At 40.8% G+C, this 27,240-nt stretch overlaps 1 protein-coding gene across 1 annotated transcript; it reads right to left on the bottom strand.

Moving 5' to 3' along the window:
* Nucleotides 1–687: 687 nt before the first annotated feature.
* Nucleotides 688–26,613, bottom strand: KPNA5 (karyopherin subunit alpha 5). Its single transcript, XM_054990818.1, has 14 exons — nucleotides 26,521–26,613; nucleotides 23,713–23,846; nucleotides 22,758–22,859; nucleotides 22,581–22,680; nucleotides 21,317–21,411; nucleotides 20,475–20,606; nucleotides 19,831–19,919; nucleotides 18,826–18,925; nucleotides 17,040–17,203; nucleotides 15,000–15,078; nucleotides 11,028–11,153; nucleotides 10,169–10,296; nucleotides 6,053–6,231; nucleotides 688–4,729 (listed from the first exon to the last, which is right to left on the bottom strand). Exons 1-14 carry the CDS (start codon nucleotides 26,522–26,524, stop codon nucleotides 4,542–4,544), a joined length of 1,620 nt encoding a protein of 539 aa, XP_054846793.1. The 5' UTR covers nucleotides 26,525–26,613; the 3' UTR covers nucleotides 688–4,541.
* Nucleotides 26,614–27,240: the final 627 nt, after the last annotated feature.

Here is a 27,240-nt window from a genome sequence, read left to right as displayed (position 1 = left end):
CTATTAAACACAGGTGGTTCTGCATTGGAAATGCTGTCATTCATATTGTTACAGCACAGACAGTAAAATGTAAAAATGTAGGTACCAGCTACACACTACAGATCAAAATAGTAGGACATGCTCATAAATACATTTACATAAGGCTGTCTCTTTTGTGAAAGAATCAGTCTTGTGGAGGAAACTAAATGAGAGATAGAACAGAGAGGAGTACCTAACAGCAGAAGCCTAACTCCTCTGAAAACATATTACATATTAGAAAGTCAGAAATATGGCATAATGGTAGGAGAAAGTGTCCAAAGTAGAGAAAATGCATTTATCATCTCCCTTTAAACATGCTGGCCCTAATTAGTTAATTTTTTTTTTATCTAAAGCAAAATATCCCCTAATTGTGTTTATGGCAAATATCTGAAAGTATGTATGATATAAAACTGGATAGCCATCCAGTTGATAAAATATTGTACCCAATGCTTTACCACACTATCAATGGGTCTAAGATTGTTGGAGCCCTTATTAAGGACAAAAAGACCTCTTTAGTAAATAAGATATCAGCCACATTGAGGCAAGAGTGGAAGCTGTAAGATCAGCACTGTCAGAATAACAATGCTGACAGGGAGCGAGGGTATATTAGGTAAATCCAGAGAGGTAGGCTGTGTTAGTCTGTTGCAGCAAAATAAAACAGAAGTCTAGTGGCATCTTAAAGATGAACATTTATTTAAGCATGAGCTTTCATTAGTCAGAGATCACTTCATTCAGAACCCAGTAGATACAAATTAAAAACCTTGAAACCATCTAGAATTGCATAACTTACTCAAGTTTGAACATCCTTTTCAGGGTTAGAAATTTTTACTGATAGGAATTTCTTTGGGTCACTTGGTGAAAACCTTTTTTAATGCAGTATAAACTGCTGCATCCAACAAGATATGTTAGCTTACCATACTGACATGAACAATTTCCTTCTGAAAATATAACAGATGAATGGTAGGGGGGCTGCTTAAAGCTGAAATCCCGTGCCCATGTAACTACAGCTGAAAGCCAATGGATACAGTTGGATTTATTTATAAATTGTAGCACAACCATTCTGTTTAGGTTTATACAATGTTCAAGTAGCAAAAACTATTCTATTATAGTTTCAAGTAAATAGAGCCAGAGCTCAATTTAGAGGACAGATCACTGTAAAATAACTTTATTAATTTTTATCTGTAGTATTTATAATGGTAACATTCCATAATATTGCATACTGTTCGTATTTGTAGGTTTGTTCAGTTAGAGCTTCCAAATTGCTTTTAAAGATGTAATACCAAGTTACAGATACCCATTTAGAACACAGTAACAAGAGTAAATGTAAAAACAATACTTATAAGATTGCCATAATCTTTGAAGTACTTTCATAGTCTACATCATTTTTTCCAATGGAATATGCAGGAAATTAGAAAATACACCCAAAAGGTAAATTATAAAGCTCAAGAAAATCATTCCAGTTGTTAATGGACAAAATTGACCTACAAAATTATTTTCTAAATGTAAACCTATTGGAATGAAAACCACTATTACCACTATTTTTAAAGGCAAGACTATACACATAAAAGCAAAATGAAGAAGTCCTCAAAAATAGAAGTGCAGGTATGGAAAAATATTCAATAGAAATCTAGACAGTTTTATATATGAAAAATGTTGTAGAACATACTTGGCATGATTGCATAGATTAAATATTCATAATCCAAATGCAAGCTTTAATGTGAAAATGTCTCTTAACCCGCACTAGGAAAATACTGAACTGGTTTAGTGCTAAGTATTTGAAAGCTATTTTTAAAAAATTACCAGTTAGGATTATTGTTCCGGAACCACAGTACACACTGCATGTGCCATTTCGTACCTGTTCTGCTAACAGACTATGCCTGCAACTCTCTTGTTAAGTATACAAAGCTTCTCAGTCTCATGTGTACAAGGGCAAAATTCACCCTGAAATTCTGATATTTAAATTCAAAACTAAAGATGTCAGCGTTACATCTTAACTAAACAGAAATTATATTTTAATTCTTATCACAGTAACTTCTTTCCAATTTATTTTAAACATTCCTTTTTATAAGAAATAGAAAGGACAGAGATGTATAGTCTCAGATTTGGCTTAGATAAAAATGTTTAGATGATAATATCTATTAGATTTCCAAATTAAAAGCAGGCACAACTGGTAATTTTTGTAATGCAAGACTGAATTTTTAAACTTACTATAGTTACTCTGATCAATTGACTTTTTACTGATCATTTCTTTAACTTATCTTTGGAATGAATGACTGCAGACAAATATTTTAAACTAAAATTAAGGGAACAAAGTACACAAATATTAGAGAGCTGTCAGTTCAAAACTATGGAATTCAGAGTAACAGCACTACCGTACACTCCTTTCCCTTAAGAGTGCCCTCATAGCAGCTTCTTAAAGAGTAAATCTTTAACACCACAATTCCTCAATGCTGCTGATTCATTGCCTCTGAGAAGGCAACCCAGAGTCCAGGTGATACATCTGCTCCTAAATTTGCCATTTTCACAACTGAGGATGGAGAGCAGAAGCTTCTCATAGACTCAGTAAGTGTTCAGGGTGGGGTGGAGCAGGAAGCACGGACTGTCTAGTCACTCTGCCACTCTGCTCCACATAACTGAAGAGCATTTCATTTAAATATATACAACTGATTTCCTACTGGAGGAACAGAGAGCGCAAAGAATGCTCTCTCTCTCTCTCCCTCTCTCTTTCAACTGCTATGCAGCATGAACAGGAAAGTTGCCACCTGCAGCTTCTTTCTCCATGCAACTGCTTCAGGCAGGCCTACTACTGCAGGTCCTTGCACAGACCAATGTTACAAAGGGCTTCTTAGAAAAATTGATCTTTGTAGATACCAGAAAGTCAAAGGTTCCGTTCTGCTAACTGAACAGGATCCTTGCACCAGCAGTACGCTCCGTATCCAGCTGACAGACTTTTTTCCAGTTGCATAATGCCATGCAAAAGGCAAGCAATTGCAAATATTTTACAGAACTTAAAAAAAAAAACCACACAGATCAAATGATTTCTAGTAAGCCAAATCAAAGTAATTTAATTTTGCTGCCAAGAAAAAAAAGCCATAGATATTCAAACTCTGCAACAGAATGGCCTCAAGGCTTCACTGCAGCAGTATTCTATAAAAAGCTTGGCATTAGACATTTTGCATAAATTGTCAGAAATATTTGTATGTTCAACCACTTACTATATTTACAGCAAAAGCAAGTATCTTTTCTTCAATTTACTGGAAAATATGTTCTAATGTAGCACTATTGCAAAGTTATAGCAGGGCATATTATAAATACCTTGCTTTAAACATAAGGTAAAAAAAATCAGATAACCTTACTCCCCTGCTCCCTCCCACCCCCACCCCATGAAGTAAGTTGTATTAGTGTATTTGGTCAATTACAATATATTGACTCTGTACAAATAAAGCATGTAGTCAGTGTTTCAAGAAAAGAGTATCACAGACTTCTGAACACTTTGGTAACATGTAAGTTAAACTTATTCTATGCCACTGTAGAAACTTTCCCTTACCCTCACAAGAATCCAATGGGCATTATAAAAGCAAGTATAAACACAAAAGAATAAACTCTCTCCAACTTGCAACGAGAGTTGCCAAAGGGCCACAAAAAAACCCTGGCATGGTCTGCCTTGAGTGGAAGCCAGCTGGGCAGGTACTTGCTTCTCTCACTGGAGAGGAGAAACAAGATTGCCTATGCATGTCTGCACAACCTGCTGTTTAAGGTAGAGCTACAGTGACTGGATAAAACCTAGGCAGCCTCATTTGGAACACCACTGTAGGACAAACAGAGGGAGAGGGAACTTTCATTACAAAGCTAGGCAGCAAGGCCTACACGTCAAATTAAAACTAGCTGTCACATCTTTTCACACAACAGAAAAACGTTTTTATGTTTCAATGCTGTATCATAATCAGCAGTGTGCCCCAATAAGTATTATGCTTTCAAATATAAATATATTCCACCAGTTTATAGCAAAGTATCACACATAAAACTATATTTTCACTATTTAAATAAATACTCTTTCACATTCTAAAGTTTAAGTTTTGCTATGAGCTCATATACATACATACATATATATATGTCTCACTTTAATCTTGAAGCATCTTTTTTGCTTCTGCATAAAGAGGTAGATTTAGTACAGGATGGGCTCCTAAACCCTACAGCCAAAATTCAAAACGTCAACAGCTGTTTATGCATAATTATGCACTTCTAGTAACTGCCTGAAAAACTCTGCATCAGTAGCTAATGAGAACATCGTTCAAACTTTGCAACTTTTTGAAGTTGTGATTAGTTAGTGTATCTAGACTAAGACAATGGAATCACACAAAAGTATAAGAAGAATGAACAAAAAGTTGCATCTGACAGAAAATTCAAGTGCATGAGCTGCTTCTTTATCTGTCTTTAGTAGAACATTCTCATCTTCCTTGATGCTGACCAGCAAAAGAAGGTCTCCCCAGCATGAGCTACAAAATTAGTATTTATCTTAATAGTTACAACTGAAATCCTTCCATTGGAGCTTCCTGCTGCTGAAACAGAAATTGCTGCTCATTTTCATCCACTTGTGGAACAATACTGGCATCCTCCTCTTCCACACCAAAGTAATGTTCAATAAGATCAAATGCTTTTTGGTAGATCTCCTGGTTTTCATGTCTCTGAAGAATTTCAATTTTATCTAGTCCTGAATTTGAGAGATCACATAGACTGCATTTTAATTTTACAGACTTTGTTGCCATACAGTTTTTTCAGTAGTAAACACACATGTTTAAATTTAATAAATTGTAAATGGCCATGCTGTTGTAAACTACTGAATAAAAACCCATATGCATACACATCTCTGCTACTGACTGGCCCAAAGGCTTTATTCTACAATTCAATTGCTCCAAAATGTTCCCACTAAGTTTAGCTGGACTACTTTGGGAATGCTCATTATGGATTATGTGAAGAGCACTGTACTTTCTCCCCCTCATACAAAACAAAGCAAAGCTTAAATATCTATTATGGATTCTCTATCAGAAAAAAATGAGGAAAACCTAAAGTTTAATGATTTATTTTTGCATGGACAGGAAAAAAAAGTTATGAACTGAAAACAAAAAATGGTTCCATTTCTAGTAAAACATGCTCAATGAACAAGTATGTACTCATTCAGATGCCGCGGCAAACCAGTTTGGTTCTTAGAAGAGCAAACACAAACCGTAGTTTGCCAGTAACTAATCACATTTCAAGGAGAAGAGGGAGCCAGCGAGTACAAGCCTCATTCATGTAGCACCAAATCAATATAAATCTGAAGATGGTGTTGCACTCTCCACATCTGATAGAGCTCAAACTGTCTGAACCAGTGAGGAAGTATGAGAGTAATGCTGGACTCAGCGTTGTTAGTGGAGCTTAGCTTAGCTATCTTTTCCCATCTCCATGTAGCAAGCAAGTTGGTTTCCTTCCTGAATTCAGCCACCTGCCAAGGCTAGGCTACTGTAATGTGCTCTACAAGGGATTGCACTTGAAAACAATTTGGAAGATACAACTGGTACAAATGTGGTTGCTTGCTTATTATGTGCAGCAAAATGCAATGTACATGTTGCACAATATTTTGAAAGTACATCACTGGCTGCCTATTAATTTTTTAGTCCAATTCAGAGTGCTGGTTATCACCTCTGTAGAATGCTTCACAGCCTGGGACCCATTTATCTACAGGACTGCCCCTCTTGATATGTTCCATTTAGATAGTTCTGTGGATGAAGACTTGTTATAGGTCCCATCTTGCAGACATGTTAGAACAGCTGCTGCTCATTCCAAAGCCTCTACCATGTTGGCTCCCATATGGTGGAAAAGGCCTTCCTGTTAATAAGGGTCCCATGGTGCTGGGTTTTTTTGGAGGCTAGGCCACAGATGTTGGTACTGTTATATCTTTTCTGTTTTGTTATAGTTCTAAACAACTCACTTTCAGAGAAAAGCTTGTTGAAAGTATCATAAATAACTATATAAACAAAACACCACAATTTCTTACCATATGCCTCCTCTATACGGGCACAGTAAGGATTAACTCCAATTCCACTTTGCTTAGATTCTTGTTCTCCATGTCGTAGAATGTTTTCGAGTCCATTCAAAGCCACCTGGACTATTTTAGAATCCATCACAGTCAGAAGATCACAGAGAGGTTTGGTACAACCTAATGCTACCAAGTAGCTTTAGCAGAACATATTTTAAAAGGGAGAGGGATTCAGACAGCAATCGTAAGCAGGTTTATGCAGATCTATTCATCATGGCTTACTCTCAGGAAAGTGTTCTTAGAATGCCCCTTGTGGACAACCTCATTTACTTAGCTATAATTGCATACCAAGATGATAATTAAGCTCTTTTAATATATTCTCAGAGGCAACAATGAGGGCATTTTTGGCACTGTTAAAACACACACCCTTTGTACAGTTAAGTAGCATATAATGCAGCTATGTTTTATCTAAACAAACAGACATGGCAATCACTGAACCAACCTGGCCTTAAATGAAACATTGGACTTACCATGAGGGTTTCTTCTCATCAGTAGAATGGAAGACATTTAGAAGTGGGTTATGCCCTCCACTCACTCCTATGCAAATTACTTTTGCATCACTTCTACATCTGGCTAGGGCGGAACCCAAGTTCATGCTTGCCAAACTTCAAGTCAAGAGGAATTCCTTAGCTCTTTCAAAGAAACTTCAAGTCATTCCTTTTCTCTCCCAGACTATTCCTCCAGCTTCATGGGAGGAAAGGGATACCTTCCCCTTTCACTGATGAAAAGAAACCCTCACAGTAAGTCCCATGTTTTGCTTTCCATCAATGGTGGAAAGTATCCAGAAGTGGGATGTTGAAAAGCTGAGTCATCCCGGGTGGGCAGCTCACAGACTATGGGAGGAATTACTGGGGGACTACCTGCTGGAAAACTCTCCTGCTGAAGGCTGCATCCACAGACCTGTAGGTGTTCAATTTACAGTATTTGACAAAGGTAGAGGCTGATGTCCAGGTTGCTGCTCTACAAATTTCTGCAATCAGAGCACTGGCAGACAGAGCCACTGAGGCGGCTGCCACCCTAGTGGAATGCGCTATGACTCCTTTGGGAACAGGTAAGTGTTAGGCCTCATATGCTAAGAAAATACACACCTTAATCCACATGGTGATGGTGGTCTTGGACCCATGGAAGATGAGTTGAAAGATACAAACAGTGAATTAGTAGTTCTGAAGGACTCTGTTCAGCTTATGTAAGTCTTTAGTGCTCTCCTAAAGACCAGCTTGTGCTATTCCTTTTCCTTTAGGTAACTGGGCCTTGGGCAAAAGGATGGTAGACAGATTTCCTGGTCCTTATGAAAAGCAGAATTTACTTTTGGTACAAAGGAGGGGTATGTCGTATGGAAGGAATGCAACTCTTGCCTGACGGAGAGGGCAGAGACCTCTGAGACCTGTCTCAAAGACAGAATAACCACCAGGAAGAACACCTTAAAAGGATAAAATTTTAAGTGGCGCTGACCAGATTGGTTCAAATAGTAGCTGGGTTAAAGCCTGAAGAACCTTGTGTAGATCTCAGGATGGAAAATGATGCCTCACGGGGCTGGAGTTGTTAGAAGAGCCTCAACGAGGACAAATCTTTTGATGTGGGCATGCAATGAGAGCAGCATCCCGATTCCTGCTGAGATGAATGACTTGCCATCTCAGCATGTTGAGATGTAGATCACGGAGAAGGCCTTTGTGGAGGAACTGTAACACCTCCCTGATCCCACATGTGGGAGGACTAACCTTTTTTCTGCAGCACCACTGTTAAACGCCTTCCACATAGCTGCAAACTCCTTTGGCGGAGGGTTTTCTGGATGACAGCATGACAGCTATAACCTCTGGAGGGTATCCATGCTATGCTAAGGTCTGCCTTTCAAACTCCGTGCAAGAGCTGGAGCCAGGCTGGTTGTGGATCTGGGTGTAGGAGAATGATTGCATGAGAATATCATGGGCTGGAGGGATGAGTCAAGGAGGTCTGGCCTCCATCGTGACCAGTTCCAAAACTCACAGTCATCTTGGCCAGTACAGGGCTATGAAGATTATTTCTCCCCACCTCTCCCCGTGGACCTTGTTTAGTGCTCTTGATGTTAGAAGAATTGGTGAGAACGTCTGAGGCCTATACCACCCTGCAGAGGTGGTCAGAAGCTCACTCTGCCAGCTGTGTGTGTGTGGTTGGGGAGGGGAGGGTCAGAGACTTGGAGGACTAAAATGCCAGTAATGTTTCTCCAGGAAAAGCCTCTCTGACCTGCTTAGGGGAGCGGACAAAGAGAGAATAAAGCCTCCTGGCACAGGGATGAGGGTCTCTTTTTGGCAGACTTGAGCTGGAACCTGAAGGAGCGAAGACCTGGCCCCTTGCAGGTAGCAGCCAATGAACATGTGGAGGCTGGAGGCCTGAACCAGGAGAGGATAAGCTTGAACTTTCTAAGAGAGCCTGCCTAAACAGAAGATCTAAGCTAGGCATGTACAGAGGAAGGGATAAAGGAACTATTTCTAGCTATTTCTTTTTGAGTTCTCTTGCTTGCTTTGGTGCTGCCCTTAAAGTGTGAACTTTTCCCCATCTTTTCTTTAATAAATGCTTTTTAATGCTGTTCTCTGTACCACATAGACCCTTACTGTTCAAACATGCTACCTAAAAGAAGTGCAATAAGAAGAGGGTAGTTAGTTGGCAACTGGCTGATCCCCTAGTGATGTACAAGTACAGTAATTTGCATAGCCCTGCCTGTGGAACGAGTAGGGGGCATAAACCACTTCTGGACACCTTCCACCACTGACAGAACAATGTTTAATTTGTGTTCAATTTCTACTTCCTTGCTGCAGAAATCTGTGTGGGTTTCTATACCCAAGATGCAATTTTCAGTAATCTGACATCATGAATACATTAATATTGCACAAAGGGAGTCTTATCATGCAGTTACAAGAAAATTAATAATATATTCCCATTTCTTCAGACAGAATATGTAGCAACAGGAGAGAACGGCAAATCACCACTCTTAAAAATGGAAGATGGGCAGAATGTCCAACCTCTGCCCCTCTTTTCAGCTACTGTAGCTGTGCTCAGCCACTGTATCCTCCCTCTTTGCTACCTCTCTAATGCTATTGTTTCTTCTCATTCACTGCATGGCCCTAGTCTAACAGGCATCATCTACTGAGCAAGATAGTGTCATCACATTACATGGCCAGAATGACTACCTAACTGTACTGACTAAATAATGTGAGGATGGAACTTCTCTTCTAGCAATGAAAGCGCTGCAGCAACAACCACATTGCAACAATGCACAGAAAACTGGTCAAATCTCCCCACTGTGCTCATAGTACAGTGGTTTCACTGCTGCCATTGCACTGCCTGAAGACTGAGCTGCAACACCTGGGTAGATAGGAAACATAGATCAGTCCCCCTGTATGGTAAGGCAATACGTCCTCCCTATCTGTAACCTCCAAACAAGGCTGTGAGGTCAGAGGGGTTATTTCAGCTCTTACACTTAACCAATACAATCCACTGCGCTTTATTCTGAATAATCTAAAATCATGCTTTATAGGACCTAATTCATTCAGAGGTGGGAGATTCCTCATCCTAAGAACATGAGTGTTTAAATTGTCCATTTTTAAAATGTTACCTTTCTAATGGCAAAGGATATTCATGCTAACTTTCTAACAGTCATCAGTTAAAACCAAAAGGAGTGAAAAAGCTTGAAGTTTTCACAGGAGGAAGCATCAAAAGATGATAAAGATACCATTAAGGTATAGAAGAGATACCGTTCAGTGTTTAGCAGTGAGATTTAATTACCCTTTCATAGGCTTTCATCATCTGTATTATAATGCTATTTAATTATTTGCCTTCAAAGACGACAGCTGTAATCCAGAAAAAATTCACAGGCAAGAACTGCAGCATGCACACCAAGTGGATATGGGGTGCTTTTTCCCCCCAGCAGCTCTTTGTGCTGAGCTACAAACAATGTTTAAAAAGACTTTACAAACCATGGGGGGGACGCAGATCTCCCAAGCATCACAGCCTAAAGTCTGACATTTTAGAAAGTTCTAACAATATCTATCAGATTTCACAAGAACTAAAAACAAAAAAAGTATTCATAACATCCATCACCTGATCTGTTCAGGAGTCCCTCCTGATGTTGCATTTGTGATGGCCCATGCTGCTTCCTTGATAGTACGAAATTCAGCTTTCTGAAGAATTTCAATCAGTACAGGAAATATATTTGCATCTATAACAGCCTAGGAAAAATGTGATATAGCATATGATAGGCAGTGACAAGACAAAAGGCAGATTTTGAACAAAAGGCTGGTCAGAACTAGGAGATATCAACCTATCCTCGCCAGTTACTTCTAACTAAGCAGTAAAAACCTACTTGGCCTTCAAACAGGAAAAAAAAATCAAACTACTGTCCCAAGCATTAATAGATCCAGATTCAGCAAAACAGAGAAGACAAACTCATAGGTTAGGCAGAATTTCTGTTTTTCTTCTTTGCTGCTGGAAAGCGATTCAAACTTTGAGTACCACTCAAACAACCAAGAACAAAAATAGAAACTCAGCTTTCTGAACTGGAATACAATGCTGCCATACCAGCAGGAAAAGTATAATTATAAAGCAATTAACTTCAGTGCTAAGCAACTGCCTAGAGAACGTAGCCTCAGATGTTGACAGACAAAATCCCCCCTGATGTGATGCAAGTGCTTAAATATTTAAACTTTAAGAGGTTGTCACAGTGAACAATCCAAGAGAAATACACAACTATCTGTTACCGAAATATTCTGCACTGCTACCTATCAGCATAATTCAGTGTAAAAGCAGTAAAAAAATTAAAACTGTTCATAAGATATAGGAGCAGAGAAGAAACAGATTCATAAAAGCAAGTGCATGCTAAATCAATACTGCATAATATATGAATAGGAAAAGTGAATATTCAGTTTATAGTGTACATATAATTATATAGTGTATATAATACCTGGATCTGAGCTCTGTTTCCTGCAGTAATATTAGAAACTGTCCAGCATGCTTCTTTCCGAATAGATTCCTTGGGACTACTCAGCAAATGTAAGAGACAGGGTAATGCAGAGCAATTTAGAATTACCTAAAATAATTTGAAAGATGAAAAGTTCTGCCTAAACAATGTAAAATAAAGACAGTCCATATAGCTGAAATAACTATGATTTTCACGCACACAGGTTGTCAACATTGTATATAGATATTACACTGTTTTCACTATCTGTGCAGAAATAAGATTTTCTTCTACTGTGGAATAAAATTCTATACTAGACTCTAATAAAATATGAAAACTCAGAAGAAAATATATAGGTTTAATTAACATAAGAAACAACATCTCTAAGTTTTCAGTTTTAAAGGATAATTGGTACGATGAAATATGTGAAGATGTCATTACTTACGTGCAGATAAAATTCAAACTACTGGATCCAAACAATTGTAACTCAGTAGTACTGTTCTGCAAGCCCTGGCTAAAACATTGTACAATGGTATAATCCAGAAGTTCTCAAAAAGGGGTGCAGAAGGATCACCCAGGGCACCAAGAGTTCTTTGTAAATACAGAGGGTGTGCCCTACTTGTACAATCTAGGTAACATGAAAAGGAAGCCTTCTCAGTTTGCTAGGAATGGTTGCCGAAGACTCCACCTCAAGAGCCAGCTTGGTGTAGTGGTTAAGAGCGCAGGATTCTAATCTGGAGAACAGGGTTTGATTCCCCATTCCTCCACTTGAAGCCAGCTGGGTGACCTTGGGTCAGTCACAGCTTCTAGCTGTCTCAGCTCCACCCACCTCACAGGGTGTTTTGTTTTGGGGATAATAATAACATACTTTGTAAACCACTCTGAGTGGATGTTAAGTCATCCTGAAAGGTGGTATATAAATCAAATGTAGTAGTAGTAGTAGTAGTAGTAGTTGTTGTTGTTGTTGTTGTTGTTATTGTTATTATTCGAGATGGAATCTACTTTTATCTCTTTTCAAGGGTAGGACTTCACAGAGCTCCTATGAACTGCCATCATCTATTTTCCACACCACCAGTAACTACTGGGCAGAAAATGCATTGACTAGTTCTTGACAACAAGGGACTCAGCCCTAGGAACTTTATTGTTCGAGTGGCATCATGGAAGTACAGTCCTAATGGAGTCACCATGGTTACTTCTGGTGTAAAATGGAACCTCTTTCACTATTTTCCAGTTCAAAGGATTCTACCATAGAAAGCAAGACATACTGTGCTGAATTTGTAGACAGCAGCAGTCAATGGCTGTTTTCAGTTAAGTACCAGAAGTGTGTGATACTGATCTATTTCCATGAGTAGCTCTGAAAATTTCTCCTGTCCCTTTTCTGCTATTAAGCTGTCTTCTAGCAAAAATTATTAAGCAAGAAGGACATCTCTTAGACTCTCTGCCATAAAGTCCCTTCTAATCAATGGATAAGTCTGATCAGAACTTGGCCGAGGATGCTTTGAGTTGTGGCTCAATATAATCAAACACTGAGTCCTCACCTTGGAGGCCACTTACACACAACAGAAACATTTTTCTAACACTTGCTTTTAAAGTGGAGCTGACGTGGTTTTAACTGTGGCATTCTGAGGACACTAGAGGACAGATGTCTCTATAGGGCATGCACAGATATTTGAAAAGGGGCTGTCTAGTAATGTGCTGGTGAGGGAAGAGGGAAGGGCTTCTGCGTTCATGAAAAATTCACATCCAAATGGGGGTCCTGAGGTTACTAAAGTCTGAGATTGACTGCTGTAATAGGTAGAGCCTATTGCAATTCTTATGCAATACAAGAGCATCTTATGCCAGATTGCTACCATATTTCAATTCAGATTCACTTTTCTAACAGTAAGAACAACATGTGAAACAGTGCTTGGATGAACAAAGATCCAGAGGAGTTAGCCATGTTAGTCTGTAGTTGCATCTGATGAAGAGAGCTGTGGTTCTCAAAAGCTTATGCTACAATTAAGTTGGTTAGTCTTAAAGGTGCTACTGGACTCTTTACTATTTTGGATTAACAAAGAAGCCTCAGAAACATGGAGCATATTGCCAACTGAAAACACGATTACAGCTGTAATATCATGGAATTCTGGTGCATCAAGAGTTAAGAAAAAACAGCTCAGGACTCAGTCCTGCTAACTCCATGCATCTTGGCTGGAAGACGTCTTTCAGCTAATTAGGCAATGCCATTTCAGCCTCAGAGTGTAACAGCCTCAGCCTCAGAGTTGGGAGGGTGGAATAAGGAGCACCCAAAGGACAGTTCTGGAAAATTACTAGAGTCTGACCTCCTGATTGGCTGAAGCAGTCTGGAGCCTATAACTGGCCTACGATCTCACAGTCTCTTCGCTGGAAGAGCATAGGTGAACATAGGGGCAAACGTTAACCAAGGGGACTGAGGAGGATTAATGATTGGTGATGATTGGTGATACGGCTACTCAGAATGTTTAAATAAGGAGCTAAGGAACAGCACAGGCTCCACGTAACTAGCTATAACATGTTGCAAAGTTGACCTTTGCTTCTGAATTACAGAGACCTGCTCTGGATGTATTTTTAATTATTTACTTATTTGAATTGAATTCTATAATAAAGAGATTGTTTTTCTTATCTCAACTGCCTCTGCTTGCAAGTATACCAACTCTGGAACCCAGGAAAGATAACTGGCGGTCTTGCCAAGGAATATTAGAAGTTAAGGAGTTCCTCTGATTTCCAGGCACAGGGAGTCAGAAGGAGCAACGTGAACTAGCCTCTCTTTCCTTGCCCTACATAGAGCTAACAGGCAAAGGAATGCAGAGAGAGGGCCTGACCCCGGGTGGAGGGGGGGCGCATGCATCATAACTGCTATGCTGAAATACAAACTGGAAATTAATTCTGTATTCCTACCACTGATCTGAAGCATGAAGAACATAGAACTGAATTTCAGAAAAGATTACAGATAGCTACTTGGCAGAAGCAGCAGTCTAACTTAAAAATGGTGCTCAGGGTTCCACCGCCACAAGAGTAAGTGAGCCAAGAGGAGGAATAAAATAGGCACCTTAATGTTTAGTTATCTTCCTGTACATGTAGAACAATACAGTAAAAGTTGTGTTATTTTGCATATCGTTAATGGGCAAACTCAGTTAACTGGCACGCTGGAGTGCAGCCTGCTCCACAGTGAAAGCAGACGGAGGAGTGGTAAGCTCTGAGTCCTGGACAGGAGGGGTGCTGGTTTCCACTGCTGCCCAGTGACTGAAGCTCTCCCTGCTCCTCCTCTGCTTTTTTTTTTGCAAAACAGAAGACAGGAAGGGAAAGGAGGTGCTGCCCACCTACACTACTGCTGAGCGAGTGACACCCAAGGGTAGAAACCAGTCGGACACCCTGCCTGCTTCTCGTCTGCCCGCTCCCATGCTTCCCTGCCTAGTCCTAGCTACTGCCTGCTTGATACTACTGGGTGTAAAAGCTTTGTTAACCAGCATACTGGGCTAACTGGCCACCCTAGTTCCTCGTGTATGGGAGTCAATAAAGCTCTTTCTGTATTACATTCAGGTGTCAAAAAGAAGCCTTAATTAATATTTGCCTCCAAAATGCTACGGCCTGCTTTTAAAGACAGTTAAAATAATGGAGACCTGAATTAAAACCACAATATCAGTATTATGAATTCATTTGTTCTCCTTTAATTGCATACGTGGCAAGGAAGGTCACTATCACCTCACTATGTGTGAAAAAATTGTGGTGCTTGAAAAACTGCACTCTTTTAGGAATTTCAAAACTCTTCTCCAGGTGTAACAAAAAGGAAAGATTTATCCTTAACTAAATTGGAACATGGAAAATGCAAACACTGGACTCAATTCAGAATCCTAATCTGATAGTTTGAGGGTGCAATTTAATAACACAGTATTCTGCTGAAATCTCATAGTAGTAAAAATGCTCTGTTAGATGTGGTCCTTGGACTTAAAAAGATCTGCTTACTTGTGTTTGAATGTCATCACCAGTTACGATGTTTCCAACTGCTCTTAATGCAGGTGATACTACCTTGTAGTCATTATGCCTGGAAAAAAATTAAATCATTTGAGGTTACCATACATACAGTTGTTAATGGTAAGGGAGAAAGGCTTGCAAATTTGCATAATTACAGGAACTTGCATGTGTTTCAAGCATTTAAAAGCGCAACACGCTCACAGCAATCCTGTAAAACAATATGTTACAATCTACATATGGATGATGAGGGAGAAGGCTGCTGAAAGAACAGTGCTTTCCTATGACCTCCTAGTGAGTCTACGATTAAAGCAATATATGAACTGAGACTAGAGATGGCCACAAATCGAATTACAACCCAAAAAACCGCACAAACCAGGCTGGTTCATGGTTCGTGAACCAGTGGTTCGTGGAAGCTCATTTCCAAGAACTTCCACGAACTGGTCTACTGGTTTGTTTGGGTCGTACTAAAGGGGCACTTTAAATGGCCATTTCCCCAGGGTCCCTTTAAACTATCAGCTGGCAGACGGCAGGGGGGGATCCTCGCCATTTGAGGGGCAAGGAAACCATTTTCGGCCTCCTCCACCACCGTGCGGGCCCACGCAGCAGCGGAAAAGGTCAAAAACGGCCTTCCCGCCCCTCGCAGGAGGAGGTGGAGGACATCGCAGGCCCGCAGGGCAACGTAAGTGTGGAGCTGGGACTGCGGTTTGGGCAGTTTAAAGGGCCCTGCTTGCAAGCGGCAGGTCCCTTTAAACTATCAGCTGACAGGCGGCGAGAGGGGGGATCCAGCTGATAGTTTAAAGGGACCTGCCGCTTGCAAGGCAGGAAAGGACACTTTAAACTGTCAAATGCCCCTTTCCCTGCCGCTACTAAGCAGCCAGAAAGGAGCATTTAAACCCCACGAACCATGAACTGGTTCGTAAACTTGCCCCAGTTCATGCCTGTTCGTGGTTCCTGGTTCATGAAAACTCACGAACCACGATCCTCATGGTTCAATTTTTTTGTGGTTCGTGCCCATCTCTAACTGGGACTTCCAAGCTTATACATTTAGAATGTGCCATACTAAAACCTAAAGTTACTGATCACTTCTACATTTCTGGGTTGGTTTCAATAAGAGTATATTCTTTTAAGGTAGTACAACATTAGCCTACAACATTCCCTGTCATGTCTGAACAGATATTTTAGGGGATATCAGGTTAGCTGGCTGGGAGGACTCCTATCCATTGTAATAGAGCACTTACTAGCTGTAAGATTTGTTGCAGATGTGACTGAGCCATACAAATCTGAGAAGGACTCAATTTCAATGAGCATACAAGAGCTTTACCAACGAACAATGCCAGAACTCAACAAGGCAATGCAACATAGGAAAAAAGGTCTTTTTAATTGTACAGTATAGAAAAAGCTAAGATTACATGACCACCACCCCTCCTTTTGTTGTGGGCATAGCAAGAGACAGTGGATTTCAACTAACAATCTCAATCTTTACTGCAATTAGCACTAGAAATAATGAAAGGAAATTAACTTTTTTTTACTACACAAATTAGATTATTCGCAATGTAATCTTCAGGGCATAATGTTTATTAATCTGTCTGATTGTATCATATCACTCAAGTCTTATAATCACAGACAAGAACAGAAGATTCATTCTCTTCACTTGGATCCTGGGATTTTAAATATTGTGACATATATACTCCTAAAAATAAAGACAGCACACACAGGAAGGCTAACAAATGGTAGTACTGTTGTGAATTTTCAAGCTTTGCTCCTTGGTGTCTCACTCTTGGGGATGTCAAAGACTGGTTAAAAGATGGTAAATGACAAGGGAGAAAAAGGTCAGTCATGGAATTTAGATCATCTATGTAAGTGGACTGGGCTGGGAGGGGAATCACAAGTAGCATAAGGACAGGATGAGATGTCAGCTTTGAAGTGGCTGGATACATATAGGATAATTTTCACATTCGGGAAATTATAACCCACCATTTAGTTGGCTGCAAACCCCCACCAAACCACAACAATTTGATTAAAGGGACTCACATCAGAAGTTCCACTAATCTCCGACAGACTCCAGAATCAATAACTGCTTGGATTTTATCATTAGGTCCATCTGAAAGGTAAGAGAGGGCCCAGCAAGCATCTGCTAGAACATCTGGGTCACTGCTAAACAGCAGTCTTGACAGAACACCTAAGCAAGGTCGAACCTTAAAAGAAGAAAAATCAGGCATTTCTTCTTTATAAATTTACTTTGAACACAATTAATACAAGCATTTTCTAATGAGCTGAAAGTATTTGTGTTAATTTATCATGATCTTCTTTAATAAACAAAATGACCAATCTTGTGGCACCTTAAAGATTGTCAAATTGTGCCTCCATACCGTCTGCCCTCTGCCCATCCACCATGATGTCGTCCATGCACCCTGGTCTCGCCACTAACTCTCCTCTCTTGGGCCACCCATTTGGCCCCCTTTTTGGGATTCCTTTCCCTTCTCCCTCACGAGGGCTCCTCCCTTGAAGACCTCAGATTGGTGGGAACAGGGTGGGATGGTGTACCCCTAGACAACCTTGCTCCCCCTGGGAGGCTGGCCTTAGCTTCAGGCACAGACCTCCCATCTCCTCCCTGGTCAGGTTGTAGAACCCTCCTTTTATCCATATCCTCTAATGCCAACCCCACCCCATCTCCCAGCCTCCCATCCCCAATGAAAGTCCCACCACCTGGGCCAAGGGTGGCCACACCTCTCTGCCCCACCCCCTTTCCTGCTGGCTGGGACCATTGTGCTTCTGGCAGCCCACTCCTGTCCTATCAGGGTCAGCACTGGCTTGGCTCGGAGGGCTCTTGCTCAGCTGGCCGGTGTCTTTCAGCGGAGCCCACCCCCGTGGTCCCTGGAGGCAGGGCGCTGCTGCTGCCTGCTGGTTTGCCACCAGCATCTGTTGGAGCCAGGACCCTGCAGCGGCATGTGGCCTTCTGCTTCCTTTTGCCAGCGGGCTCCTTGGCTTCCGATGGGTGTCGTGAATGGCACTCCAGCAATCCTGGTGCTTGCGGTTGCTGCAGCTCCCGGCCAGTGCACTGGGATGGCCCATGACTTCTGCCACCATCGGAGCAGCTGTCGCCTCTGATCAGATCTTCATCTTCCCCACTGTTCTTGCTGCTGGCCCGGGCTTGGTCAGCGTCAACTGGTGGCTCTCAGTAGGTGGGGGCTGGCTCCGTGAAGCCCAGGGCTTGGTGCGGGGCCAACTCCGGACAAAGATGCATCTGACCAAGTGGCTAGCTTCATTAGTCTTTAAGGAGCCACAAAACTCCCACTTAGGCTACAGTAGATTAACAGACAACCCCTCTGGAATTTAGTACTAGGCTGCAATACAAAATAATCTTAAATTTGTGTTACTATACTTTAGATGATATATAACTTATTTTACAACCACATTTTATAGATCATCTACAGGATATATCAGAAGTAGCTGCCTAAACACTATAAATTCGGGGTTATTTTTAGGTGCTGTAGTTCATGACATGATTTGGGGGGGCTAACTTGACTTTGTATTAAGTATTCAAGTCAAGAACTATGCAAAATCAAAACAAATTTATTGTTAGGAAATGCCAATGGCATCTGTGGCTTGACAATGTGATTTTTATAAGCGAACACCATAATCATGGCATTTTGAACACAATAGAAACATTTTGTTTCCTTCCACCACAAACAGTCTATTTCAGATTTCTGGAAACATTCTGACAATTCAGCCAACAATTAACACTTTGTCATTTCAAAGCAATAAACAACACTTTCAATCATTATAGCATCTTTGGAGATTGCAACCCGATCCCTACCTTACAGAAATCTGGAGGTGGATTTTTGCCTCTGCAGAGATTTGAAAGGGCCCAGACAGCATTCCTAGTTGTTGTAAGTCTGTTAGCATATGTTAATAATCTATCAAGAAAAATCAACAACAGTAACTGAAAACAGGCACGCCCTCATCATTTATGCAAAACAGACACAACTTTCAAGTGTAAAAATTAACTTTCCAAACACTGCCTTTACTCTAGGCACAACTCCTTCAGTTTGCTTTGAAAACAATCAAAATGCTCATTGAAAATAATCAAAATGCTCGTTTGTACCAACACGCTAGTACATGATTTACATCTGTGGATACTTAAGATCTACAGAATGCAGCCATGAACAGACAAGACAGATCTTGCTACAAACCTGAAAAAAACTCATTAAAAATACTTCGGCGGTGGGGGGGGGGGGGAAGGGTAAAAAAACCCAAGAATGATGAAGAAGCACCTGTAGCTTCAAGAAACAATGTCTTCAGTGACTGTTGCTAGGAAAACACAATAGGCAAACGTAGCAAAGCTGGCAGAATTTCAAACTAGGATCTAGGGCACCCAGCTTTGAATCTCCACTGCTGCGGAAGGTCACTGGGTGACTTTGCACCAGTTAAACACTGGCAGCCTAACCTATCCTAAAGGGTTGTTGTGAAGATACAGTGGAGGAGAAGAGCTGATATGGGTCCCCACTGGGGAGAAAGGCAGGGTATAAATGAAGTAAATAAATTCACTGAAGAGCTTGAAGATTTCCTGCCACACAAGAGGACTACAGTTTTCACGGACAGAAGCTGATGGGGAGGAGGAGTGTTGAAGCTGGAGGAACACATAAAGATAGGTTGGCTGGTGGGTGGGAAAAAGAGGAGAAGGCAGGAAAAAGGGAGAGGCTATGGGAGCTTAGGTTCCTAATTAACAGTTATCAAGTTACCAACTAAAAATCAACAATCAAGCCTACATCTAAAAAGTTTAGATTTCCATGCAGCTGAACCATCAGAGGAGTTTACTTACTGTAAGAGTGGGGGAAGTATTCCACAGCTTAACACATAATCCCTACATTCTGCATTGTCTCCAGCAATATTACCAAGAGCCCACACTGCCTTAGAAACAAAGGTTTAAATTAATATTCACACATTTAACAAACTCACCAATACTGAGTTTCACTGCAGTCATTACATAAAATTCTGCACAGTTAGTAAAGTAAGCATAATGTATAAAAAGAGACTGTTACTCAAAACAGCTTCACTAGTTTGAGAGAAGGTAACAAAAATGCAAGAGCCTGCAAATCTGTATTTGCAGCCCAATCCTAGAAACTGTTGTGATTAAGGGACTCAATGGATCAGGCAGGGAGACCCCAGCACACAGAGACATCCTTCCCCAACTCCACCACCCAACAGAACATACTGATGGCAAGCCATGGCCATATTATTCACTTCTGCCCAAGAAAACTGTATCTTGCTAAGAATATAAGGGCAGAGGGGTTATAGCAGTCAAACACAATATTTTGTAATATGTACAATATTTTGTAATCTATCAGAAAATGCTACTAGAATGCTTACAAGAGTCTACTTTTCTTTATTCCTGAAATTCTTCAGAGCTCAACACTTTAGCATTATCCACTTAATTGCTATGATAAAAATTCACAAAGAAATTACCTGTTCCTGGACATCTTCATGTTCAGAATTCAACAACTTAATAAAAATTGGGACAGCTCCATTTTCAATTACTATTTTAGTATGAAGGAATGTTCCGGATGCTATATTTGTAAGAGCCCAGGCAGCTTCAAACTAGAAAGAAAAACAGTAAGGTAGGTATGTAACAAAACATCATTGCAATGCAGATTCAATTCTATTTTAACAACAACATTCAATTTATATACCACCATTCAGGATGACTTAACACCCACTCAGAGAAGTTTACAAAGTATGTTATTATTATCCCCACAACAGAACACCCTGTGGGGTGGATAGAGCTGAGAGAACTCCTAGAAGCTGTGTCTGACCCAAGGTCAACCAGCTGGCTTCAAGCGGAGGAGTGGGGAATCAAACCCATTTCTCCAGATTAAAGTCCCATGCTCTTAACCACTACACCAAACTGGCTCTCTTTTCCAGGTCTTGTCTTCCATATAAAAACTAGAAATAAAGCAGCACTGTTTAGTTAATCTTTTTAGTAAAATGTCTGTGTAACAGAGGAACAAAGTATGGCATGTGAACTGGAAAAACAAGCTAAAATCATGGCTGTGCCACAAAGCTTCCTTGGTGAGTTTGGGTAAATCACTATATCTCAGCTACCTCACAAGCAAGGTTGTGAGAATAAAAGATACTCATATACTCTTTCCCTGAGCATTTTGGATGAAGGCAGGAAACCAATACAATGAAATAAATAGAATTAGAAGAATAAGAAGATCCAACATCTGAAAAACAGTACCATCTCTCGTAGAAAGATCTGAATTCTGATCTTTCAGATCTGAATTCTAATCCTGGCATGTTAGACTCACCTGAAGAGTGCAATTGTCATTCATTTCCAGAAATTTTACAAATCTCTGCACAACTCCTTGTTTTTGTATGACTTCATCTATTGGAGGATTGGGTTCTGAAAAGAAAGATGAATGAAAATAGGGTACCTCGAGTTTAACTCAGGGTAAGGTTTAACAAATCAAGAAGAGGGTATTTACAGAAAAACCTAAATAGAGTCACTATGGTGCAGTGGCTAGTGTTGGACTTGAATGAGAAAAGCCTCACTTAATTCTCCCACTAAACAACAAACCTTACCAAGTACTCTTTGCCATGTCTCCAAACTCAAATCTAGCCAACAGGTTTGCAATGAGGCAAAAATATTATTAAAAACTACTTTGAAAAAAAGAGTAGTGTACAAATATAACAATGATTTGTCCAGTTCTCATACATAATAAATGAAGCCTGTCAATGAAGTAAAGAATGTTTAGCTAATTAATCCTGGCATATAGACCTTTTATATTTATAATTTATAAACCTCAGTTAACTACCTGCAGATGCTGAGGGTTAAGACCATAAGAACATCCCAAAGGTCCATCTAAGCCAGTGTTCTGTTTATAAGTGTAGCCATTTTAGATATCTCTAGGCAGGTTACAATCAGAGCATAAATGCAAAACCTCTCCCCCTTTAAAGTCATCCAAGCCAGGGCCCATCACTAATCCTGTGGCAGAAAGTTCTATAAACCAACTATGTGCTGTATGAAGAAGTTTCAGTTATGAGTTCTCTGAACAGTTAAAATCCTGTCTTCACAGAAAAACAGCAAGGAATCAGCACACACCGCCACACCTCCTGAACTTCTAATATGGGTGAGCTCTAATCAGTTAAACAGCAGATACAAATCAAAATTACCACCATAGGAAGCCACTCATTTGTCTCTCAACTTTCAGCAATTTCCATAAAACAATTCAATCCAAGCCTCCGTAAGGTTAGCAGCTTAATGGACTATTTGCCCCCCCTCCACCCACCCACGACGGATTATTAGCGCCGTAACAAAGAGCTGAATGTATAGGCACTGCCATTCAGATTTGCTAGTTTTTATTGTTTTCACAAAGTGCCTTTGGGGTATTTGGTCATTGTAATCCAAATAAATACAATCACTCGTGATGGAACTGCAGATGAAAAGGTTGAACAAGCTGTGGTTTAAAACTATTTCCCCTCCCCTAGTCCCCACAATGTAATTTGAATGGGCAAGAGCAACATGCACAACAGCCAACGCACAAAAAACAAAGGACTACAATACCAATTTACCTTTAGAAAGCAGTTTTCTAAATCTCTGGGTTGCTGCAAGCTGTTGGTCTGGATCATCCGAGAAAACCATCTGCACCATATCACAAGTAATTACATCTTCCTAAAAAAAGGAAAAGTCAGAACTTCAATTTGAAATATGTTTATCACTATATTATAAGTAAGATTGGAGCTATCTACCTCTGGTATAGGCACAGTAGAGCTGACATCAGGATCCTGAATAGGACTTTCCTGCATTAATTCTTCATTTCCTAGTAGAGAAACATTTCTGCGTTTGAATAACTAAGGGAAAAAAGGAAAAAAACTCATTAGAGTTGTTTTTTAAATGGGAGGGTGATATTTAAACTTTGTGTAAAGTAATACCATATAAATAATCCAAAATAGTGATTATCATTTTCTCAGTTTTAAAACCAATCTGATTGGCCTCATAATGATTTTAACATGAAGTCTGTCAAGCTATGCTGAGGTACACTCCAAAATTCACTTTGAAAGTGAATTTCTAATCACTTTAAATCAGGATGGCTATGGTCATATACACTGTTTAGAAAAGGCAGGGCAATTTGTGTGGAGAAGTGATAGAGGTTGGAGAACTGCACACAATCCTTTGGTCTGTTTCTGATTTTTGTAACAGTGGCTTAAGTTATTGTTCTGAATGCAGCCTAAGTTTCAACATGGAGCACTGCACAAACTACAGGTTAGTGCTGTAGCTCAGAAGTGATTTACAAGTGCAATCTTAAGAACACTTCCCTTGGCCATAAACCCCACTGAGTAGACTTAGGTAGGACTCTGAGTAGACCTGTTTAAGATGGCACTATAAATTTTCACACAAAAATATCTGATGTTTCTCAGTATCTAAAAATCACATATTTTCCAGAAAGGGGTGGCCATGGAAAATCTACAATAAAACAAGGTTAGAGTTTTGATGTGCTCTATCTCTGCCCTCCACCCTACATACCTGATCAGATCCTGCAAGTCAAACAACAGATGACTGAAAGGAAGACCATTTCCAGAGATATTTGACTGTCACGATTAGAAAGAGAACGCTGGGCTAGACAGACATTGGTCTGTTACAGCATCTCTTTAACACACTTTCTGTCACAGGTATTATTATTACTTGTAATGTTTATAGACATACTTGTTCTTCTCTCTTTTGTTTTCGAAGCTGAATACCTTCCTCTTCTCTTCGCCGTCGCATCTCTTGGGGATTGAGAGCATTGTTTTTGTAACTTTTCATTCTGCAGTGATCTTTTTCAGGGCTTGTCATGGTATCTACAGTAGTGGGTAAAAGTTAATGCCAAACCCGAAGTGATTACATTTTCTCTTCTATCTGAAGGAAGCCAGAGAAAATAACCTAGAGGTAACATACACACTCTGAGAACACTTGCATCTTCTTATGTCTGCATAGGCAACTGCTTCATTCACACAGCTTCATTCACATTCACATTAGCCACTGACAATACCATGCTTATCTGGCAACCTTAGGTTATTTCATAAATATCCTTTTTACTCTAGATCTCATTCCCACACTATATAGAATCATAGAGTTCGAAGGGACCTCTAGGGTCATCTAGTCCAACCATGCGGTACTAACCACCACTTTACCTTTCCTCTCCTGGTTTTCCTAAGATGTAATTCAATGGTAGGAAAAAATATAACAGGCCATTAATGGAATTTGGGCAAACTACAAACTAGGTAGGGCAAAGAGCAAATGATTGCTCATCCATTAATTTATCTCCAGATGTAAATTATTCTTTTCTCTTCCACTGCTTATTATTTTTCATTTGGATGGCCCTATTCACAGGCACACTGCTGCATAGTATTCATTGTACTTAGATGTGGATGGGCAAGTGTGGATGTGGCATTTAACTTGCCCTCAGCTCTCACACCTGCCAGGCCCCCCCCCCACAGGAGAGGATTTTTTTGAAGTTGGGAATTGCTAGATTTCTATAGCGTTATAATAAGTTATTGTACAATCGACCTGTTTGCAGTTTTCATTTTTTAAAAGTCTCTGCTTTTTTGCAGAATTATAAGGAGAAAGATACAACCTGCACATTTTCCCTTATAAATTCACAATAAAAAGGGCCAGATAGTTAAAAAAAATTAAAACCAGGTACTTCTATATTGTTGTAATAGAGCATTATAATGTTATTGTGCCATACCAACCTGTCAATTAGTTTTATAAAAAGTCCTCTAGAAGTGGCCTGGGGGGGAGAGTCAAGGGGGGCTGAAGCAAAGAAAGTACGGGAAAACTGCCATGTGGACATTCCACTGCTATAGCCATCTCTGCATTTTCAGCAGCAATAACAACTACGTGGAAAAAATTTTGGCTAAATCAATTGGGACTTGTTCCAAGTAAGAACACATAGCAAGAAGTTGTTTGTCCTTCTCTTCTTCGCTTTTCTTCTGACCTTTATTGTCTGCAATTATGTAAAGGACTGCAGCCTTAAAGCAGAAACCTTTTTTAAAAAGGTAAAGGAGGGTGGCTGTACAAAAAACTAAATTATATTGGAACACATTTCATCATTCCTTTATTAGAAAAAAACCTGAAGATGCTTGGTTCATCATCCATGTTGATCTTCTGACAAACACATAGTGATGGTCCCTCTTACTAGCTTCCTTTCCTACATCAAAAGCAGGGGGAACGGAGCCAATACGGGAATCAGGGGTTCAAGAAAAAACTGCCACAGTAAGTAGTACTGGGGTAATTTTTACCTATGACACATATACCAAGTTTTGTATTCAGTATACCAGTAATTCAACAGAAAATCTACGCTGAAACATGCGCGCAGTTTCATCACCCCAGGGCTTATGTCTGAATGGCATCATTTATATAACTCCAAAGCTCACATCACCTCTGGCACATTACATTTCAATGGAATCATTTTACACACTGACACAAGTCACCAATTAGATTGTCAAAAACACAAGGGGAAAAAAAACCACTTTAATTTCTTCTGTATAGAAAATTGTAGCTAAAGGCACACATCATCGAGTGAACTTTCACAGAAATAAACAGAGATAAACAGATAAGGGTCAACAGGCCAGCTGAAAAGTTGGCGAATATAGAGATATCACATGAATGTACAAACTAGCACTGAGCAGCTTTGAAAGCAACACTTCCACTCCGTCTCCCATTAGGACAGGGCAACATGCCAACATCTTTTAGCATCGCTTACAGAAACATAAAGTAATGGGATAGCGGTGCAAACTCAATGGGGAAAAACCACTATATAAGAGGATGAGCTGACTTGGTAAATAAGGAGGGCATTTTATAGGCTGCCCACTAAATATACCACCTCTTTATTCTACAAATGCTGGTCATGATGGAAGACTTGAGGATTTCCTTCTCACAGATCTAGGGGTTGTAGCACTCTTCTACCACTGAAGGAAAATCCATCACTGTTCGAGATTCTCACCACTGTCATTGATAACAAACTCAGTCGTGAGAAATCCTTATCTAAACAGGAGTGGATTCCACCCCTTCTGGAGAGAAGGCTTTAGTTTACATGAAAAGATTATTTGAATGAAGGGAAGATAAAGCATCTATGTTAGGCGAGTTTAAGCACTACAGGCCGACCCTGTAGCGCTAAATCTGATTCAGCGGGACTGACATTTAAGAAAAGGCGCACCAGCCCGCAGTCTTTAAAAAGTCAATCTACTTTCTACGCGAACGCAAAAGCCCTAATGGGGCATGCGCAGCCAGCTTATATATTCTACACCTACGTGATACGGAGGTGTAAAGGAAGAAGACGGGGAAAAGCTTCCTTTCCTTTTAAGTAAAACCACTGGGTGGAAGGGAAGGGCCAGAAAGACTGCCGGGGCTGCATGCAACTGACCACCCGGGCGGAAAAGGCAGACCCGGGCCAGCCAGAGCCAACAACCAGCGCATACGGACAGCAACACTTAAGACACGCGCACACACACTTGACGCTACGACACGCACCCATAGGGAAGGAAGTGCGCCCCCGGCCACCAACCGCCGATTTCCCTCTTGCAAAGCACACAGATTCGCACGACAAGATGGCGGTCCCGCCCCGCCAAGATCCCGGCCGGCCCTGCCTCCTTTCCCAGCACCCCCCGCGCTCAGGAAAATCGCCTGTAAGGAAAGGGCGGCCTTGCTCTGCCTCTCCAGGCGGGGAGTGGCTCCTGCAGGGTGCGTCGGTGTCTGAAACAGCCACGGGAAAGGGCCCCACCGGCCCTTACCTGACGGGTTAAAGAGGTAGGAGGAGGGGCCGCCGTCGTGTTTATCTTTGCCGCCTGTGCCCGAGCGCCTCTTTGCAGCTGTGGCCTTGTATGACTCGCAAGGAGGATCATTGTGCTGGCCCTGGTGCTGTACAGCGAGCGAGGAGGAGCGCGGCGATGCTTGTTTTTACCTTGCAAACCTGGCTGCGGAGGGACTGGCGAGGAGGAGCGTCGCGGCGACCAGCTCCTACGTGCTCTTCCACGCTGGCCGTGCTTAGACCAACGCAATGTGAAGCCGGGCGCTGCAGGGCCTGTGCTTGCTGGTTCACCTGCCCGTTAGGCTGGGAAGGGGGGCGGAATCCTTCACAAAGAGATTCCACTTAGTAAATAGCCAATCCCTTTAACTTACCTCTTCTTTAAAAAAAAATTGGGACTTACTTCCAGATAGCAAATATGGTAACCTAATTATGTTTTAAGCGTC

This window comes from Eublepharis macularius, chromosome 1 (assembly GCF_028583425.1).
Source record: "Eublepharis macularius isolate TG4126 chromosome 1, MPM_Emac_v1.0, whole genome shotgun sequence".
NCBI lineage: Eukaryota > Metazoa > Chordata > Lepidosauria > Squamata > Eublepharidae > Eublepharis > Eublepharis macularius.
This window is presented reverse-complemented; position numbering and strand designations above follow the sequence as displayed.